This window comes from Vicugna pacos, chromosome X (assembly GCF_048564905.1).
Source record: "Vicugna pacos chromosome X, VicPac4, whole genome shotgun sequence".
Lineage (NCBI taxonomy): Eukaryota > Metazoa > Chordata > Mammalia > Artiodactyla > Camelidae > Vicugna > Vicugna pacos.
In genome coordinates, this window is record NC_133023.1 from 82,240,794 (window position 1) to 82,262,850 (window position 22,057).

At 36.3% G+C, this 22,057-nt stretch overlaps 1 protein-coding gene across 6 annotated transcripts in view; it reads right to left on the reverse strand.

Moving 5' to 3' along the window:
* Positions 1–1,077: 1,077 nt before the first annotated feature.
* KLHL13 (kelch like family member 13) overlaps positions 1,078–22,057 on the reverse strand; it is a 159,928-nt gene continuing 138,948 nt past the window's right edge. For all 6 annotated transcript variants that reach the window (XM_072955699.1, XM_072955701.1, XM_072955700.1 and 3 more), the window contains 5 exons: positions 20,982–21,114; positions 20,241–20,437; positions 11,036–11,831; positions 4,843–4,956; positions 1,078–2,697 (listed from right to left, as the gene is read on the reverse strand). In XM_072955699.1, the coding sequence (XP_072811800.1) occupies positions 2,210–2,697; positions 4,843–4,956; positions 11,036–11,831; positions 20,241–20,437; positions 20,982–21,114 (1,728 nt within the window). In that variant the 3' untranslated portion in view covers positions 1,078–2,209. The remainder of the gene's footprint in view (positions 2,698–4,842; positions 4,957–11,035; positions 11,832–20,240; positions 20,438–20,981; positions 21,115–22,057) is intronic.

Sequence of the window (22,057 nt, forward strand, 5' to 3'; positions counted from 1 at the left end):
CGTGGCTATCTGATATTTTCCGGTCCCCTCTATGTTTACACTTGGCCACAGGCCTGACTTCTGGCGAGGAGAATGTGCGTGGAAGGGATGCGTGCCTCTTTCAAGCCACCACAGCTTTCACACCTGCAATGCTCCATTTTTTTCCTGGTAATTGAAAGGAGAGGATTCTGAGGTCCCAAGAGGTTAGTTAGAAGAGGCTACAAGACAGGAAGGCTCTCTGCTGCCTGGAGGAGAGCTGCTTGCCCAGGAACACCCATACAGACTGTGGTGGGACCATCAGTCTGTCCGGTACACGCTCCCGTTTTCAGGCAGGTGTCAACTATGTGCAAATGGCTGAGTCTGTTCTGCCTGTAACTGGAGAACTGAAATCACATGACCAGTTGCTGTGACTTCAGAATAAACTTGCCCAAGAGGGTCTTTCAAATTTATCCCAGGCTTCTCCTAACATTCAGAAGGACCACTGATGGGAAAATTGTTTTCTTCATTACATGAACTCAAGACAGAGGTTGTGACATCTGCACTGCCAATTACCTACCAGGTAACTCATTTGGTGACACTCCAGTTGTTTGGAATAACTCAAAAATTTTGGTTCAGTTTAATCTGGTCATTTACAGATAAGGTAGGAAAGCTCAGGCATAGGGCCCTAAGGTGATTATCAAACAGTCTTTTACAGAAACATATTTCCTTTATAATCCTCAGTTAAGAACACATCTCTTAGGTCATTTTATACCATCCCATCTCATTAGGCTCTAAGATGGATCTTCTCGAAGATCAGCAAACTCGACCTCAGAAATCTCACTGCTCTTGCGGTTTGGACATATTACTCTGTGGGGATGGCGAGGGGCCAATCAGCATCTTCCACAAACTGCCTCCTCAAAGACAACCCACGAGTGCACATCAATGAGGCTAAACCTGGTCAAATTGTTTTCTTCCTTGAATGAAAGTAATTAGGATTCATTAATTCAAGCTGCTCAGTACTCTTAAATCCTGATCACCTGCATCTTGCCATATTAAAAAAAAAGATAATTAATAAAAGGAAGTCAAGTCAGACAATAATAGGATACCTCAAACCAAACCGACATTAAATGTTTTTTATTGAACAAAAAAAGATAAAACATGGAAGTTGAATTCACTGAGCAAAAGCAGCTCACTGGGTGAAACTGCGATACTTTGTGCTAAATAATCTTATGAACTGAGTATACAGAATACATATAATATGTAAGTTATCTCAACAGCAAAGGAGAAGGTCTAGATTACAGTTTTGGAAGGAAACATTTGGTCAAATGACAAATTTAGTGGCTCAAAATTTCTAGCCCTTACCCACCTAAATTCAGTATGATTCTACATACATGCACTCAGTATGTGCATACTGAATTCCCATTTTTAATGGCAGCTGCTTTTTGGAAGAAATTTAAAATCTTTTCTTCGTATATATTTGACGTGCTACTCAACTTTTAAAATTTTCCATTTGATATATGTGTGTATGTATTTATACACACTTAAAAAACCCCAAACCCTTGTCTACAAGTAGAGGGGTCATGCTGTTTTTTTTTAAAAAGATTAATATTGGTGAATTTCAATTCTTATTTCTCCTGTGTGTCTAAGAAACTTTATATGTTCTCAATGCACCCCCAGCGACAGGTGGGTTGACAGACGTGTCAAAAATACTTCATGAAAAGAGGGAGGTAGCTCATGCGAGTTGGCAACCTTTTATCTAGTGTTTTCTGTTGGAGCAGGCTGCCTCCCTTCGATATCGCACAGTCCAAGATGAAAGGAAAGCTTTTGACTTTGAAGCCTAGTTAGCACAGTTGCACATTTACTATAATCCACCTTCAACTTGGTTTATTCGGCTTTCTAATGTAAGATGACAAATACCTTACACCCAGTACACAGCGTCAGAAAAGTACTGAAGAAACATCTGACAGACAATACCTTGGTTTTTTGTTGTTGTAATTGTTTTCTTGTATGTTAAACATCAGCTTCGATGGGATACATTTTCAGAATGGTTTTGTTACCACTTTATAAACACTCTAAGCCAAACGAACAGCACAAATAACATCAATGTCGTCTTTTTTTTTTTCCCAATATTGGTATCAATTACTGGAGGCTAATCCTAACATACACTACTTAAGGGGGGAGGGGGCAAAAGAAGAGAATTCATGACACGTTGCAAAGATAGGACTACAGCATCTTAGTTGTAGGGATGATCTTAAGGAGCAGAAAGAGGGGACTCTCTAGAAGGTGATGGCGTGGTTTCTTCAGGTGGAAAAACCGTGAGCGTGCAAGCTCGGATGCCACCTAGGGACTCTGGGAGATCAAAAACCTTATGCCATTCATCTTTATCTGGATCATATTTCTGCACTATCTCTACCATACAACGATTATTCCACGAATACCCACCAACGACATAGATTTTGTTTTCAAAGACAGCGACCCCGACATCACTCTGCCCTCTTAACATGGCAGCAATTGGGGTCCACTGGTCAAGGATAGGTGAGTAGTATTCACAGCTTAGGACATCATCATAATCACTTGTTCCTCTGAAATGATTGCCACCGATGACATAGAGCCTTTCTCCCACTGTACACATGCAATGCAGACCTCTGACAGTGGTCATCGGCGCCTTCTGGATCCACTTGTCAGTATCGGGGTCAAAGCACATGAGCTCCTTTTGGAAAGTGTCATGAGTAATTCCTCCTAAAGAATGAAAATCATAGGCATGAGGTCGACAGATGATTATCAAACTGCAGAAGAGAAGGCTCTCTGTCACAGATAATTCACTTTTAGCCACGTATTATGGCATTTTATAGCCTCTCAACTGTGTTCTTATAAAGGTTGGCCCGCTATACATACTTTCTCTGGATTAAAAATAAAGAAAATATCATTTTCATCTTCCAAAGGAACAAAAATATAGCTTATATTACTGAGTTTCTCAGAGACCCATGGGATGTAAGAGGCTTTATCGAATGAAAATATATTTTGACCACCTTCAGAGCTAGGTTTACAGTAAATCCCAACAACAAAGCATCGTTCACTCCTGCTGCTCTTTCCCAGGCACCCCCTGGGTGCTGAGCACAGCACCAGGTCACTTTAAATGCTAGGTGCCCATTTCCTCACTTCTCAAATAATAATATCTACTCTAGTTATCTCATTAGGATTATGGCGATGAATTGAAACAAATCAGTGTTTTGGAAAAGCTGCAAGTGTCGTGCAACTGCACAAGCTTATAAGAATATTTCGAATTGTTCATTTTGTAGAATTTGGGTGGGGGGCGGGAATGAAGGCAGGTAATGTCCTTTCCTATCGGCATGGACGTTTAAAAAGCTCAAGAATTAGAATGCTGAATATGTAGGGAATTTTGTATATACAGCAATTTGTTTTTTACCTACTGGGTCCGTATCACCTACAAGTGTATTCTTAGATCACATCTAAATCAGTCTCTACAATGAAAGTAGCAGACTGTATCTTCTGCAGATTAGGGAGAAAACTAAACTAATCTTCAGCCGTATCGTTTCAGGCTCCACTGTCTGGTGACCAGATGGCAATCACTGGTTTCCCCCTCTCCCCTGCTTTTTATATTTTTTCTGTACGTCAATGAATTCCCAGCAAGCAAAACATTGCTCTTTGGTTTGAAAATCAGCTATGGTTCCTATCCTACTCTTGGTTGGGAAGGTCATTTGTACAATATATGCTATTTATGCCAAAGCACCGCCAGAATAATTCAAATGTCATTTTCCCCCCAGAGAACTTGGAGCTCTCATTATAACAGCATAGCAGCTACACACATGAAATAGGTAGATGGTGTAAATCATTGATTAGTGGAGCATACGATTTCCTGGATGGCTCTTTCAATATAAGCCATTCTGTAGTTGCTCAGAAACCTGCCAATCACACGCTACAGGCCTTTCACTGATCCTTCTTGATTACAGATTTCATAAGGCAGTATTCAAAGACTCAGACCACAAATATCACCTTAACACCTTTGTTTCTTAATAATGTAACTGCTGGCACTGGCAGGCCTTCAAAAGGGGGAAAACTCTCAAAGGCAGATTGTATCAGGGCCAAATGGTAAGAACCTGACTCACAGAATAAAATTTCAGTATCAGAGGTGAACTTTACACTAAAATAAGCCTCCTTTCTAAATTCCACAGAATACTGATTTGAACACCCAGAGTTTGAGAATGAAAGTTGTTACTGGGACGCTGAACAAACTGTAGCCATTTCAGAATTTTTTATTAGAAAAATATATGTGCCTGTGGCCAAAATACAGGCAATCAGCACAGAATTATTTATGCAATGACACCATAGTAAAACCTAATTATAATCCTAAGGAAAAGAGGAACATATATTATGGGTGGCACTAAATGAGAGAATGAACATTATTATGCATCATATGTATATTGAAAGTAAGCTTTATGCACAGTAGAGCTTTATGTTACATTATGATATATTTCCTCATAGAGTTTAGCTAAATTCTAAATAAAAATGAATTAAATGTTGTTGTAGAGAATATGAATGGTGGTTATTAGAGTACAGAGTTTATTAGCGTATAGAGTATGGGGACTGAAAGGCAAGCTGGAGAAGCTGAAAGCTTTCCAATTTCTTCTAAGTAATGTATTTACAGTAGGATTAGTTTGCTGCTAGTTTTATGAACTTATAAAATAACTTATAAAATAAAGGCATTCATATGCAAATGCACACACACAAAATATATTCTAAAATCAAGACAAATTATATTTTGATTATTCATTTTTCTGGATTATTATTATTAACACCATATGGAAAGATGGCAACATAGTTAAAAGTCTGTGTATCACATTAATTGCATTTGCGATTGTTTACCTGAAATATACATTACACCTCCATACACAGTTCCAGCATGACCATAATGGGGCTCACTCATTTTGGCAACATAGGTCCATTCATTGGTCCTTGGATTGTAACATTCTACTGTAGCTGTTGTTTAAAAAAAAAAAAGAAAGAATGAATGAATTTAAAAATGATTTATAATTTCAAATTTAGCAATTAGTTATTTTTCCTTTTAGGTGGGATAATAATAATATCCAATAACTGAAACACTTCTAAGTATGAGATATTCTTTGGGGGGTCATATATTAAATATTGAGATTATATTAATAATATGAATCATTAATACATTGATACATGTTACATCAGACTAGATACTTAATATAATTAACACATTTCTGTCATGGCAGAAATCACTAGGATTCCTTTTCTTCTAGTCTCTTATTACATCTTTCTAATTTGACATTTCTCCCATTTCTTTGCTCTGAATATGTGGAAAGAAAAGATCAAAAAAAATCTCAAGAAAGAAAAACATTTTGATTCTAGGCCCCCATGGTTGATCCATCATAGAGGAAATAAAGGTTTACAGATATGAAGCAAAATTTTAAGTTGAGAATGAAAGTATGCACACTGCCTGGTATATGTTTTGATGCCTATTGTTTTACTTCATACCCACACTACAAAAATGGACACTGACAATAACTTTTCTGCATTTATACATTAAAGCCAATGGTTTGTATATACCCAATATCATTGCAGCCAGTACTGTTCTTAATTAGAAGATGACTGGCAGCATCATATGAAGTTAAGATTTTTATTAGGGGTACTTCTTCTCACTAATAAACTTATCATCTTTAACATAAAGTAGCTGAGAAGTGACCTCAACCTATTTAAATATCAATCTATTATAACCTCAATAATAGAACAGTGACAGTCCAGACAGATAGAAAATGTGATCTTTATTAAAAGGCAGAAAAGAAATAGGGATGTTACGAGGGCTCTTGTCAAAAGCACGAGCTTTAGGTTAACTTGAAAAGTTTGTACTGTTTATTGCAGACACTGTCACTTGCTAAACCAATTTCTCATCTCCCCCAAGAATGTAGTCTAATCACACATCTTATCAGGAAAAGGGCTTTAAAGACTTGTGGAGACCTTCTTTTCCATCTATTTGCTATCAAAGATAGGTTTTACAATAGTTCTACGTTTTTCTTAATGAAGAATTCTGCCTTGAATTTTGAGATTTCTAGAGTGTAACAGCCTTCCCTTGCATCTAATTCAATCTCTTCTGATGCAGTTTCCATTAGTTTCCTCTTATTCTTTTTACAGTGGAGCTAGAAGTTGAACAGCTATTCAGTCTTTACAATTATTAAAATTTTCCTGTGTAGAAAGATAATGTTCTTCTAGTTAATTGCATCTTTTTTCTAATAGGTGTTATAAGAATCCATCTCTACTTTCTCACACAGGAGCCCCAAAGTGTAAGATGGCTATTAGCCACCAATAACATAACAACTAGGTAATAGTTCATCATCTCTAGACTTGTTTTCTTCCAGCTAGATAGCCCATTTCCTTTAGCTTTTCCCATAATTTAATCTTCATTGTCAACCTTCAGCTCTCTCCATGCAGAATTTCTATTGTTACTAGTAAAATCAATAGTATTTAGTTTTAAAATAGAATAATATAATTAAAAAGTGTATATACATGCCCTGACTTCTATTTTCCATATTTACAAGGCAGTGAGATGTGGGTTAGTGCCAACAAAATTGATAGGAGGAGGGGCAAGGGATGAGCAAGCCAGGAGTTGGAGCCACGAAGCAGTGATTCCATCAAGTCTATGACAGGTGGGAATGGTAATGAGAGAAATGGGAAAATCTGGAACAGGGGAGGTCAGGCAAACTACAGCCTCTAAGCCAAATCCAGTACGCCATCTGCTTTTGTATGATAAAATTTTTGCAAGATGACAACATGAATGGTTTATACATTTTTAAGAGTTGGAAAAATCAAAGGAAGAATATTTTGTGACATATGAAAATTATATGGAATTCAAATTTCAGTGTTGTTTTGTTTTTTATTTTTTGATAGGGGAGGCAATTAGGTATGTATGTATGTATGTATGTATGTATGTATGTATTTATTTATTTATTTTTTAATGGAGGTAAGGGGGATTGAACCCAAGATCTCACACATGCTAAGCATACACTCTACCACTGAGCTATACTCTCCCCTCACAAATTTCAGTGTTCATATATAAAGCTTCATTGGAACACAGCCTCATCCATTTGTTTACAAATTGTCTATGGTTGCTTTTGCAATACAACAGCAGAGCTGATTCATTGTGATAGAGATCCTACAGCCTGCAAAATCAAAAAGATTTACTTTCTGGCCCTGTATAGAAGTTTTCTGATCCCTATTCTAGAGAATCATCTTCAGTAGTCCAGTGGCCTGGTATGAAGAATTACACAGAGGTTGGTTATTTCACATATCTCATCAGGGATTCTGATTTTCTCAGATGATTCCACTGGAGTCCAGAATAGTTCCCAAGGGATGATGTGGAATTTACTTGTTCTTTGAGATTAGGAAAGAGATTAGTCCTGAAGAAAACCCTTTGGACAATGATAGCTCCCACAGAGTAGGGGATGGTCTCTAGAATACTAATGTGCCAGTTGGTAATGTGTTACTTAATGAAGAAACTGCAACTCCGTTAAAGGATATGGAGGCATTTGATAAATTTCAGTAATTTTATTGTACATTACTTTGGAAAAATGTAACATTTGGCTTATTTATATTTAACCGGAGTGAAAGATATCTGAGCTGTCATATTTCTCCTCAATACAGAAAACCTCAATGAAAGATTGATTTCTTATATGACATAATTTTGAAAGATGCCAGAAATAACTGACTCCTTTTTCCACTTAAGTGACAGCTACTCGAAGCTTTCCCTACTTTCCCATTGTACCCAGTGTCAAAGGAAAGCAGCATTTCTAAGGAATTTTATTTCAGCAGTAAGCCAGGCTCACACACACCACCAGTAGTGTCATTTTAATGTACTATGGGCTTGGGTCCATACACTCCATGGAAAGATTTTAAAAGGCCAAATGCATTAATATGATCTAAAATGTCATGCAAATGCTGCCACTGTATTCTTTCCATCATTATATTACAGGCAATGGTTATTGTGTGTATGAAGAATAAATGATGTACTGGTACTAATGAACCTATTAAACTGTTAAATGATTTTCCCATCAATCCCCTTTTCCTGACACCCATTCCTTCCCCCTTCTCTATTTACACAGGCATATAAATATGTCAACATACTTAAGATGGGAATGTCAAGTTATTATGACATATCTTAATGTGCGGTGGGGGGAGGGGGTTTCCATTAAAAAATATGTATGAGCAGGAGAAATAGTAAAAAATCTAGCCTCTGGCTGGAACATTAAGAAATACAAACAAGAGTTTCTTTAGAACAAAAATCTACTATTCTGCAAAAATAATGGTTCTAAGAAAATTATAAAGGGCAACAGACATACACACTTTTCCTATTTATACAAGGAGAAAGTTTATAAACAGAATTCAGAAGAATGCATTGCTACTTTCCTCTTGGGAGGTAATCAGGGTGGGTTACATCAGATTTGGTTCCCTCAACAACACAGAAGAGGACAAAGACTGTCTACTTCACATTCCCACTTGGGTATAAAATAGGAGGAACTCAGAGGGGTGGGGCGGTCAAAAAAAAAAATGAAGCTTCTTGGTTTTGCGTAATGACTCTTTTTAGCCTGAGGGTTCTCCTGGAATCAAGACTTTCAATTTGAGTGTACTTAATAAGTCAATCACATGATTTAAAAAAAAAAAACTTCCAAGATATTTTAACTTAAAATATTTAGTACAGAATGGATTTGCTGGGTATGCTGATTTTAAGGGAGGCAATCATTTTCTATAAAAGTTTAGTTACTTAGAGATTATAGGGGATAATTTGAAAGGGAAAGAAATATCAAATAGCTGGTCTCTAAATGGAATTACAGTTGTTTTTTGGTACTGAGGGTTTGTATCTATATTATAATCATACATACATTTGTGAAGAATGCAGGTTATGAATTAAGATAAGAATGGACCTATATTTATCATTTAGAGGGGGAGTCTTTTTTTAGGATATTTTAATCATCATCCTTGTTTAAGCTCTGGACGACTGTGCCTTTAAAGCCTATATATAATCAAACAGTTGTTATGAATTTAGGACTAGCTCATGAAAAGCATGATTCTCTGGTATCCTGTCACTTTCAAACTGAAACACAGAAGACTGTTTTTAATAAGAGATAAAGAGGTAGATTTCTGAAGGTCAGGAGCAAGGGAGCCACTGGCCCAACAGGGTAGTCTATTTCTTGTTCCCCATTGAGTTCAATGTGGCAAGAACTCAGACAGGGTAAGGATCAAGTCAGAAGAAGAAAGCCTCTAGCTCCTTAGTTTTATGTAATGGCTCTCCTTGGCCCAAAGATTATAAATTCTCAGAAGAATAAGGCCTCTAATTAATATTAGGAACAATACATTGAAAACGTTAAGAGCTACATATTAACAGGGGTGATAATACCGTCAAGTGAGCACTGACTGAAAAATGGAGCTATTTCCCTAGAGAGAAGGTTCAAAATGACCACTGCCTACCAGCAGTGATGACCTATAATCTGTAGACTCGTAAAGCTGATCTTACACAAGCAGTTTTTCTAAAAAGGCACCGAGTCACTACCATAAATTTAAAATATTATAATAACATAAAAATAATGTGTGTGGCTTGACTGGGGAGACCTGAGATGACAGTTCTACACTAAGGATACTAATACATCAAATGCTTTTAAAAGTCTGATTATTAAAATATATTGGGAAACCTGTGTGGTTCATGATCCTGATACCTAGTCCAACAATCTGGAAACACTGGCCTTAGGAAAAAACACCAAGGAGGGGAAGGTATAGCTCAAGTGGTAGAGCACATGCTTAGCATGCACAAGGTCCTAGGTTCAATCCCCAGTACCTCCTGTAAAAATAAATAAATAAACCCAATTACCTTACCCCGTGAAAAAAAAAAGAAAAAAGAAAAAAACACCAGTGTGACAACAACAACAAAAAAACCCCGTGGGTAGGAAACATCAGTAACATTCAGACCATGTCACTAAGAAGGAAGGGCTAGATAAGCTGGCAAGTATAAGAGCTGAGAGCAGTTCTTTGTGTCTCCAATAAACAGCTTATTCTCAAATCCATTAAACTACCTTTTATTATTTAGAATATTGAAGAAAAAGATTCTTGTAATTACTCTGAATTTATCCAGAGCCAATGCCAATATTTTAAACTTCCCCAGCCTTATGGAGTCTGAATATTGGACTCTCTTCCTACCAGAGCATAAAGGAAGATGGGTGAAAAAAAGGCCATTGATGCTAAAAAAAGATAGGTAAGGCACAATATAAAATGCTGTCTTCCTGACTTCTTTTTGGACAGCTACCTGATTTCAATTTATCTAAAATAACAAAATTAGCGTTAATTTATGTCACCAAAGTCTTGCTCTATGTTAACTGTACTCGTAACTGACCTTCGATTAGGAAGACCAAGAAGGGACCATGAAGTAACAAAGCTGACAAGATCAGTTTACAGGGAAGAAAACTGCTTGGTATTTCATCAAGAGAAAATGACTTTTAACTAGTAGTTACAGATCATAATACTCACAATAAATAAACTTTGGATAATATTAAACTTTGAACACTTAGTAGATAAAGAAAATCATCTTACTATGTGGCCTCTGATAAGTAACAGGTTATGTAAAAGAAGCAACCATAAAACTCAGTGCTCTGTAAGGACGGGTTTTAACCTGTTCAGTAAAATATTAAGTGGGCTTTTAAAAGTGGAAAATGAGGACACACAGCCAAACTTCTGTCCAAGATTCTATTCAAATTTAGATTAGCAGAATATACTGTTTAGTTGAAATTTCAAGATGAAAACCATTTATATACTGTACAAATAAAATATTCTGCAACATACTGACATATTTAGAAGATATAATTTGTACTGTGGCCAAGAGTATATGCCCAGATAAGGCATACAGATTGTGTCTGATATTTTCTAAGAAAAATAGTTTAAAATGAAATCCTAGTTATGTTTTTTGGTCTTTGATGTTACAAAACTGCTTATTCTATGATCTAACAAGAGTCTAGGGGTAAAACAGTCTCTCTGTTAGGTATGCACACACACTTACGCAGTTCACCAGCTGCATTCCGCCCACCAACCGCATACAGGTATCCTTTGAGGGCACTTAGGTGGAAGAAGGTGCGCTTTTCATTTAAAGATGCAACTTGCATCCACTTATTGTATCGAGGATCAAATCTGAAGACGGTATCAACTGCCGTTTTTCCTTTTGTGTCATAATTACTCTGTCCACCGACGACGTAGAGGAAATTGCCAATGACGGCGATGCCATGCTGGTACCTCGGGGCATCCATGGGGGCTAAGGATTTCCATTCGTGGGCCTTCTCATCATACATGCGCAATTCCTTGCTGACAACCAGCTGCTGCCTCAGCACTCCTCCTAGTGTAACCAAATGCGTGGTGTCAGACCGAATGGCAGTCCTGTCTGACTGCATCACCGGCTGCATGTACGGCATCATTTGGTAATTGCTGGCTTCCAAAAGGAGATTCACACAAGTATTGTCAGTTCTCATGAAATCCACGGTTTGCACGTAGTTAATGAGCTCCTGTGGTGTCATCAGCGGAAATCGTATGTTCTTCATTAATTTTGCAGCAAAGTCCATCCGAGGCTCTTCCAGGCGAAGCCAGCGACAGGTAGCCTTAAAGAGCTCAAGTTCAGTGCAGTGCTTAAGGCTATTACTGGAAAGCACGAAGGCAAGGCGTTCGAAAGGGAGTTTCAGAAACTCCCCGGTGCTCAGCAATGCAGGAAAATTCTTCAAGACGAAACTGTTAACGTATTTATCCACTTCAGTCAGGTTGTAGGTGTTGGCAATCCGCCCAACTTCAACACAATTGTCTAAAGTGACCTATTAAGCCAATAAAAAGAATTAAAACACAACTACTTTCATGGCACTCACATCAGGATAACATAATACATGCTCTAGAATAAGCGTAAATTTTGCTTTTTTAAAAAAATGAACATAAATACAAAACAGAAACAGACTCATAGACATAGAATACACAACGCAGAGTACTAACCATTATACGATCACGGCTCATAGACATAGAACACAAACTTGGTTGCCGAGGGGACAGGGGGTGGGAAGGGACAGACTGGAATTTCAAAATTTGTAGATACTGACAGGCATATGCAGAATAGATAAACAAGATTATACTGTATAGCACAGGGAAATAAATACAAGATCTTGTGGTAGCTCCCAGCAAAAAAAAAAAAGTGACAATGAATATATGTATCTTCATGTATAACTGAAAAATTGTGCTCTACACTGGAATTTGACACAACATTGTAAAATGACTATAGCTCAATAAAAAATGTAAAAAAAAATTTGCTTTTTACTGTCCACATGGATGCACAAAGGTTCTCTTCTAAATATATTAACGATCTAAAAAGAATTCACAAACCACCTTTACCTAATCCAATAGAAAGGTGACTAAAGGAAAATGATCATTCAAAGTCAGGAGGCTGAAGGTTACTCTAAGACTCTAAGAAACAATATTATAACTTGCCTATGGCCAAAATCATTACTTTTCTCTCCTCAAAAATGTGTCTCCACTCCCTTAAAAATACTAATAAAATTCCGGCCAGATGAAAGTTTTGGAAAAATAGAAAGTTACTCTATTTTGATTCATCTCAATCCACTTCTCAGTCATGATCCTTAAAGGTAACTTGGCTGGCAGATTCACAAACACAAAAGCTCTAATTCCCCGATCCTTAAATTTCTCTTCCATGTCAGCAGGCGTCATTCATCACCATGATTCATTTTGATTCCTTCAAAAGTTATTGCTTATAGTGAAGATAATTTAATAGGACTATTATTCCCAGGGTGAAGTTATTTTCCACATTATTTATGTAGAAATATAAGCAAGGGAATCACTTTCTTGAGGGTTGGAACGGGTGTCTCTACATCAAATTATTCATGTAGTATAGTCTCTGGTATGCATGGTGACGGCTCACACCATAGTTTTCCTTAGCTATTTGCTTCCTCTCAGCATATTCCAGCTCTGCCTGGAGTCCAAGTTAGCCCCCACAAATTTCTCCAGCACAGAGTATTATATACCAAAAACAAAAGCCACAGACAGGAGAGAAGCTACGGAGAGGCCCTTCTTCAACAGAAGTCTTTCCAATGCTCTAATAACTGGTCAAAAGTGAAACTGGGGGAGGCAGGTATAGCTCAGTGGTAAAGCACATGCCTAGCATGCACAGGGTCCTGGGTTCAATCCCCAGTACCTCCTCCAAAAGAGATAAATCAATAAATCCAATTATGTCTTCCCTAAAATAAATAAATAAATAAATATGAAACTAGGAAAATCATATCACCAATATTATATAAAGAAGAAATCACAAAAACAAGTATACCATACCAATGTCTCTGTGTGTGTGTACACAAACAGTGACAGGTCACAGATAAAGGACTCAAATGTTTTGTCAAGGTGTGTGTTCATAAATGTCACATAAACCTCAAGAATGCAACTGTATTGTAACCAGATTGGCAGATGGTTAAAAGAAAATTGGTTAATCATTCTACTATCTTTTTATTTAAAAGCTGAAATGAGGGAGGGAGGGTATAGCTCAGTGGTAGAGCACGTAAAAGGTCCTGGGTTCAATCCCCAATACCGCCATTAAAATAAATAAATAAAAACCTAATTACCTCCCCACTAAAAGGAAAAAAGAAAAATAAATAAATAAATAATAAATAAATAAAAGCTAAAATGAGATTAAAATCATTACTCCTCTGTGTAAAGCAACAGCTCAGTTAAGATATAATACCACTGAAAGTGCTAAGGTTAACACACGCACACACACACACTGCTATTTTCACAGCTTTATTACTCAAGAAGAATTTGAGCTCTTTTTAAGCACCTGATTTGCTTCACAAAAATCATCAAAAATTTTAAATGGTTATTACAGTTAATAGCCATATATTAAAAAACACCTAAAACAAATTGTAACATAAAAGAACTAAGAAAAATAAATTAACAAATTATGGACCTTTTGAAATACACAGTTTAACACTGTTCAATACCTTGGTTAATAAAAAGTACATTGTTAATCCAATCTGAGGAGTGGCAGGTTGGTGTCTTATAAAATTTTAAGTTGTGTGAATGAACTTCAAGCTAATACCTCATTACCCAAATCACTCCAGTTGGAAGGGATTCCTGTTTGGGATAATAGATCTACTTTCTGAGGTGAGTAAGACATAGTCCTTCCCCAGAGCAAGGGCAATTTTCACTTCTGAAGATGTTTGCTAATATGGATGAACAAAAGTTGATGAAAACACAAATATATTCCCTAAGTCTGCAGATTCTTATCATTACTGGTAAGATTGCAGATAAAAACAACAAAGAATGGGTACTTTAAATGGGCAAAGTGATACCATTGGTTGTTAGTCACAAAATTTAAATTTAAATTTATAGCATATAAGCCAAGATTAAAGATTAGAAACCAAACTGTATAATTTAGAAATGGATCAAGGTATTTAGTTCCTTCCTTTTTCCTCTTTCAGAAAATTTCACCTAATAAGAAAATAGTTACTAAAATAACAGGATAAAAAAAACCTATCTTTTGTTTGAAGGCATTTGGAAAATACCTTCTATATATCAATATGCTCAGATATACAGACACAGAGGACTGGAAAAAACCTTGACAGATCACCTAGTCAATATAGAGAGCTGCCTACTCTTTTCTTTAAAAAGAAAGTCACCAGAGAATGGTATTTCATAACCTTCCAAATTGTCATCTTCTTGATAGAAGGAATAAGTATTTTCTATAGCGCATGTACTGCACTGTGGGTATATAACAAAGGTTAAATGCTAAGATTATCAGAAATATAAAAATTAAAGATGTGATGATAGATACAACTAAAAATAGAATATCTGCTGAATTAACATAGCAAATTACTAGAATCTTATTAATTTTAAAATGAGACTCAGATAAGAAAAGTATGTAATAGGAAATTAATTTTTATGAAGTGCATGTAATCAAAGCTAAAAAATTAATCATAGACTATGGGGATTATAGAAGCACAGTTTAGAATAATAATTAACAATAGAAGCAGATCAAAAATGATGGAGTAATGCTAAACAATTTTTGGAAAAATACAGGATTATTCAATTATACTTAATTCAATCCATTCTCAATCATGATTCTTAAAAGTGCTTCAGCTAGCATATTCCCAAACATTCAGCCTAGATACTATTAGATAATGGATATGTGCAGTAATATAACATATAATGCAATTCATGTACATAATAGAATACATTTAAAAATATAAAATATGAATTTAAAGATTCTTTTAAAAAACCAAACTCATAAATAGAGAGAACTCTAATTTTATCAGAATATATACCATGGCCAAAATTCCAAAGAAGAGTTATTACAGAAGTTAATCCAAATAATTAGAGTTTTAAAGGATATAGAAGCAAAAAAGGACAAAATTTCTCAACTGCTTATTAGAACCAATAACATTATTTTAAAAATAATCAAGTGCACACTTAAGTTACCCTGATATAAATTATTAGAAATTATTCTACTGTAGTCAAACAACCTTCATGGTCATCCTAAAGGCAGTTCTAAGCATCATGATTTTCAATCCTCATTAACAACTGGTACTCATTGCTGCAATATTAAATTGTTCAGATCACACCTGATGCACCTAAATACTGCGATTAACATAATTTGATATTTTAATAACAGGTTTCATCAGAAATCAGTGATGTGATTTTGTTGAAGATCAGTGTCTTATACAAATAAATTCCCATTTAGGGGGGAAAAAAGCAAATGAGTATCTGCTTTTGTATTCTCAAGGGAAATGCAGACTAAGAAATTAGCTAGTAAGTTTGGGGGGCCTCCTCAGACACTGACTGTACCAAATTCTCCTTGGTGCTGTCCAGTTTGTGCAAATGACAGCCTGACATCAAGCACAGCCAATGTAGAGAGAGAAAGCACGCCCGTGGAAGAAGACTGGGAAGAAATCTAACAAGCTACTTTGCGGGGTAGAACTTATATTAGATCTCTTCTTCTGGCCTCCTTCCACAGCTGAGAAAATCATGGGACACAGGGAAGGGACCACTTTGTAAGAAGAACGAAAGGATGATAAAAAAAACTCCAAAAATCTTTCTCTCCCAGTCTCTTCAAATGACAAATGCCGTCTGGGGTGAATACGGATGGTGTCTCCAGCTTAGGGAATCCAATTTTCTTATTCCTTTGCACTTTGAACTCACTTCCCCTACTGGATGCAATATTAGTTATTCCAATGGTCTTTGGAGGGGATGAACTGGTTTAGGCCGAGACTGGGCCTCTTCTTCCCCTACAGAGTCTCAGAGGGCAGGTGGGCAAGAATGGGCATGTTAAAGTTAGGTGCAGGGATGATACTTAGAATGTCTGAGTACCAACGAATCAGAATAGATGCTTGATCATAAACAACCGGTATCTGGGTACCACTTGCTGAATGTCTGCCTTGGCCATAAGGAAATCAAGACTGGTTTGTGGGGGAGGCAAACAGTTTTGAGTCACTGTAAAACTGTCTATACAACTTTTCCTGTAATTTGCATAGAATCTCTCCAAAGGCCAAAAAAAATCTGGAAAGACATTAATTTTAATAGATAAATCCAACTTAGATTAAATAGGGAATGTGAAATATATATATTATACAGGAAATCCTTACAGCAAAAAGAACATTCCCAAAGCTCACTGCTGATGTCATCACCTAGCTGTCTTTTCCAATAATTTCTCCTGATTCCCTTCAATGTTCCCTCGAGAGAACCCCCTTTCTCTGCCTCGTTTTCCACTGTCTCCAACTCCTGATTACCCTAGTTACCTCAATAAAGCTTCTCTACATTTCACTGTGATCTCCCCAACCCGATCAGTGACAATAAGTGTACAAGTGGAACAATGATATACCTGTATCAAGAAAAAAAAGTTTGTCTTTTTTTAAATTCCACATATAAGTGATATCAGAAACGGACTCACAGACATAGAAAACAAACTTATGGTTACTGGGGAAGGAGGTGGTGGGTAGGGATAAATTGGGAGTTCGAGATTTGCAGATACTAACCACTATATATAAAATAGATGAACAATAAGTTTATACTGTATAGCATGGGGACCTATATTCCATATCTTGTAGTAACTTGTGAAAAAGAATATGAAAACGAATATATGTATGTTCATGTATGACTGAAGCATTATGCTGTACACCAGAAATTGACACAACATTGTAAACTGACTATACTTCAATAAAACATATATATAAAAGAAAAAAAAAAGAAACGCAACTTTTAAAAAATGAGTTTAAAGAACGAGTACACCAAGTCTAAGGCACAATGGCATCCTCATTCTTATTAAATATGCTTTTATATAAAAAGAAAATGGTTTTTTGCTCACCTTCATTCTGTTTTGTTTATTCTGTATAATTGTAAATTTAAATTGTAACATTTCCAGTTCAATTACAAATGTCCTATTTCAGCAATCTTACATTAATTTGGGTTTTGTGGGCTAGCCTATAATCCTCCGTAACAGTAATACTGTGTGGAAAATGCTAGATGTTACAAATTCCAAATGGCAGACAAACGATAAACAAGAAGTTAAACTACAACCTGTTTGTAAATCAGGAAATGGCTGCATGGTATTTAGCATGCTGTCATTATGCAACGTCATAAGGACAAAAATGAATTTAATTTTCATAGGTCTATAACTAAACAAAGGTTAATATTCCATTATCTCCATGATCTATGACAGCTTTTATGCTTTTAGTTTTACGGAAAATTTTATATCCTTCATGGTCATTCTTTTGTTTTCATTTCATAGTCCTCTTTCCTATAACTACTAAGAAAATAACACAGCAAGAACAAAAGTGCCACAGCCTATAAATGATCATACTAATCGTGACCCTAAGAGAAGAGTATTATTGCAAAGCAAGGCCAAGTTAGGAGTGGGGTGGTTCTTGTTCTCTGGGGCGTGATGTCTCTATCCCACCAAAGGCAAGTGTGTCTTTAGTATCATATTTAAAGTTATCACTCAAAATTAATACATAAATGCTTTATAGGTTATTTGCGGAGTCACATTTTACGCACTGCTGCTCTTCTTCACCCTCACAAAGGGTTAAGAATGAGATAGAATAGAACTGTGTTCGAAGCTAATTTTTCTTTCTGGAAGTTCAAACCCAAGGGGTGTTTTTGTTATGTGAACAATAATCACAGCAAATCATTAAAAACATAAACCTATTTCCTCAAAATGTTTGGGTTAAGTACATAATCACGAGATTATTATATTTTAAAATCATCTGTAATGACTCAGTTTGTGGGAGAACTAAAAACAAATCTACCTTTGAAAAATATTTATATTAATCTTGAAACTTTCAGTTCTTGTAAGTAGGAAACGCACCCAGGGCTACTGTTTTTCCTGATTCACTTGATCGCTGAGAAGGAAAGGGGAAACAGAGTAAGCCTGAACATTTCACTAAGACACGGAACGCATGAAAGAAGGATAAGGGCAAAGTTGGATTTTGTATGATCCTTAAACTAATAATCCACCAACTTTTCTCAAAAATTATCATGGATTCTCAGAGGGAGGATTTCCAATGCAAAAATCACATAGACATAGCCTAAGAAAACACGATAAAAGATAAGTAAACAGAATGATATTAAGGAAAGAAGTGTTTCCTCAAAGCTCAGAAGCAACAAAGTTCTAAAGCGGAGGGAAGCGGGAGGAAACTCTACCACCAGTAAGCTCTGTCAGGGACAAGCTGCTTCTCCTTTAGAAATGGGCTTTAGGATGTCTGCATGGACACTAGGAGTGAAGAATATAATCTTTAAGACAATGTTAAGTGTTTATAAAAATGAAATTTTCAAAGAGGCAAAACGTACAGTTATAATAAATGTTTAAAGGAGGTTAAGGAGCCAACACTCTAATTGTAGGAAATTTGTCAATATTGCAAAGTTACTGTGATATCATCTTGAAATAAATTTGCTTTATTTATTTATTTATTGCTTTGGGGGTGGCGGTAGAGGTAATTTTTACTTATTTATTTATTTATTTATTTATTTATTTATTTATTTATTTATTTTAAATGGAGGCACTGGGGATTGAACCCAGGACCTTGTGCATGCTAAGCATGCACTCTGCCACAGAGCTATAACCCTCCCCCACTAAACTTGCTTTATTTTTAAATTAAAAAAAATTTTTTTTGAGGAGAGGTGATTGGGTTTGTTTATTTATTTACTTAGTGGATGTACTGGAGATTGAACCTGGGACCTCATGCATGCTAGGCATGCACATTACCACTGAGCTATAACCTCCCCTGAAATAAACTCATTTTAAATAGAGCTATTTAGAACAAAATTATTTTCTAATACTGTTAAATTGACAAGCATATATTTTTTATAACTTCATAAATCATGCTTTATCCAGTTTGGTCCTTTTCTTTCAGACTAAGGACCTGAGCACAGCTAACACCTAAAAGTTGGGTACTAGACACTTGGGTATTAGACAATAGGTCAACAGTCTCTATGGTTAATGATTATTCCAAAGAAATTATGACACTGTACCTGGTTTGGCTCAGGACAACCACATGTTGCCAAGGTCAGATAAAGCAATGTTAAGAGTAAGCAAATGTAAGCATTAACTGTTATTAATTTAAGGGGTCTCAACTAAAATGAGGCACTGTCCTCAGGAGCCAGGTGATTGTAAGTAGTCCTCTGACTAGTAGTCATATGTGCTCTCTCTTATCTATTAAAAAAAGGCTAAAAACGACTCAGTGGGTGATGTATCTCTATGGACTCAAGACACATATCCCTTACAGATTTACACATAGTTATTGGTTCTCTTCAAGATCTCATTCCTATATTTAAAGGAAGAAAAAAAAATGACTGAATCCATCCTAAAAGACTTCTAGAAGCTCAGATTACTTATCCACAGAGTTCCATTTAAGAAGCCTGCTTGTATAGTATCATTAAGGTGAATAAAACTGGATTAAAATACACAACATTATCAGACAGGGTAAGGAATATATCATTATCAAACATTATTACTGTCTGATGTCATTTGATTACACAGAAGGCTTTTCTTAAATGATTCTGTTTTGTAACAATGGCCCTGTACTGTTTTCCCTCAACCTGCTTCCAGACCATACACTACATGACACCTCTCTCTAATGGCCAACGCTTCATGTCTGTACAACAGACTCGTGAGTCTACTCTGAACTGGCTATATCAGAGTCCACCGCAGGAAAAGATTGGAAGATGTGAAAATATCTTACCCCAGATATGAGAAATACTTTGCAGAAGTCCAAAACCGGTAGAATCTGGAGAAAACTGGCAGCTTCCAGTGTGTCTTGAAGGTTGTCCATATTAAGAGAGAGCTTTGCGGTGTAAATGAAATCAATAATTTTCCTTAAACCGACTTTGCTCACGCCATGAAGCTTAATGCACATCAAATCTTGTTCTTTCATTCCACCTTAAATAAAGAGACACTCAATTAAATGAAAGTGGATAATTTAATTAAGGTCACACTCACTTCTGCCGCTAATTAGACCCAATAAAATCAGGGAAAATTGTATTCTGTGTAAGCATTTGTATGAGCGTCAGGCTTCTGCATATTTTACAATTAAAAAAGAGTACTTGAAAGAAACATCTCCACACTAAAGGAGGTGGGATATGACACAAGTGCTTCCAAAATGTGCTCCTGTCACTTCAGATCTTTGGAAGGATTAAAGATTGTATTAGTGGGACCCAGAGTCTAATACAATGATGGCCCATTCAGATATGTGTCTGGAAAAGAAAAGCTATGATATAAAGGTGGACAGAAGTGTGAAAAAGGTACATCCATTTTCCAAGTCAGAAAAGCACCACCCATGACTGCACGTACTGGGTGTGTATCCCTTTTGAAACTATTTCTTCTTGTAAAGACACAGATCAAAAGAACTGAATTTTCCTTCAGCAATAAAGATTTAAACCTGTATTTTTCATACACTTTCAACATGGAGGTGGAGGCAGCCTACCTGTGAACATGGCCTTGAAGTAATCACTAGCAGAGGCCATCATGACTCTGTGCACGGGGAAAGCATCATCTGTGTCCCCTGGCATCAAGGTCACATCACAGAGCAATCCTTCAAGTCGGAGTTGGTCAAATCCCTATAACAAGAACATGAGATGAGCCACTGATCAAGGTAGAATGGGTATACGAATCTCCGTGTGCTAGAATTCTGTTGTCATATTAATATGTGGGCAACATATTCAGATGATAAAGCCAGTAGAATAATTACTCAGAAAAGGAAAAAAAACTGAACAGCTTACTTGATATGTGATAATGTCTATTTAATTCACTGTAGAAAAAAGATAAAACTAAGATTAATTTAGATTAAGAACAAATAAGGAAAGAGTATACACATTCACTTATTTACACAACCATTGGCTTTTACCTTGGTTTGGAAAAAAATGAGCATGGACACTTTCATTTTCCCATGTGCAGAATCAGGGTGTTAGACTAATATTCCTTTCTATAATAATATATTAATAGTCCTTTTATAGACACCTTGCTTTTTCATTTGATTGTTTTTGGTTTTTGAGAAAGAAAAGTACAGAGCATCCTTGCAAACTGCAAAATCGGGGTTCTTTCTACCAACTAGACTGTTCGTCTCTTAGAGGATTAGGAATTGTCTTAGATAGCCTTATACTTGGTACAAGTAGATGATGTGGTTGTGGCTGCTTGACCAATTATCTTTCAAGTTTCACATTTGGAATTTAATTATCTTTGGAAAGAAGAGCCCACGGAGCTCCACTGTGAGACATAATTGTCCCTAAATGCTTCAAATTGAGTGGAGAATGAATAGACTGGCACCCACAGTTCAGAGGAGGGACAGGGCTCTGGTGACAAGGATGCCTGTTGATCAGCTCTTCCTCCCACTCCTTTGAAGATCCCAATCAATGACAAACTGGCAGTTGTCCTTTGATCCACTCTTGAAAGAATGAAACACTGTAAGATTATAATAGGCTGGTAAAATACACAAAAAGGAGATAAGATACAATTGAATAATGATGCTCAAAAGTGAAGATTTTACAAGACTGAATCCGTAGT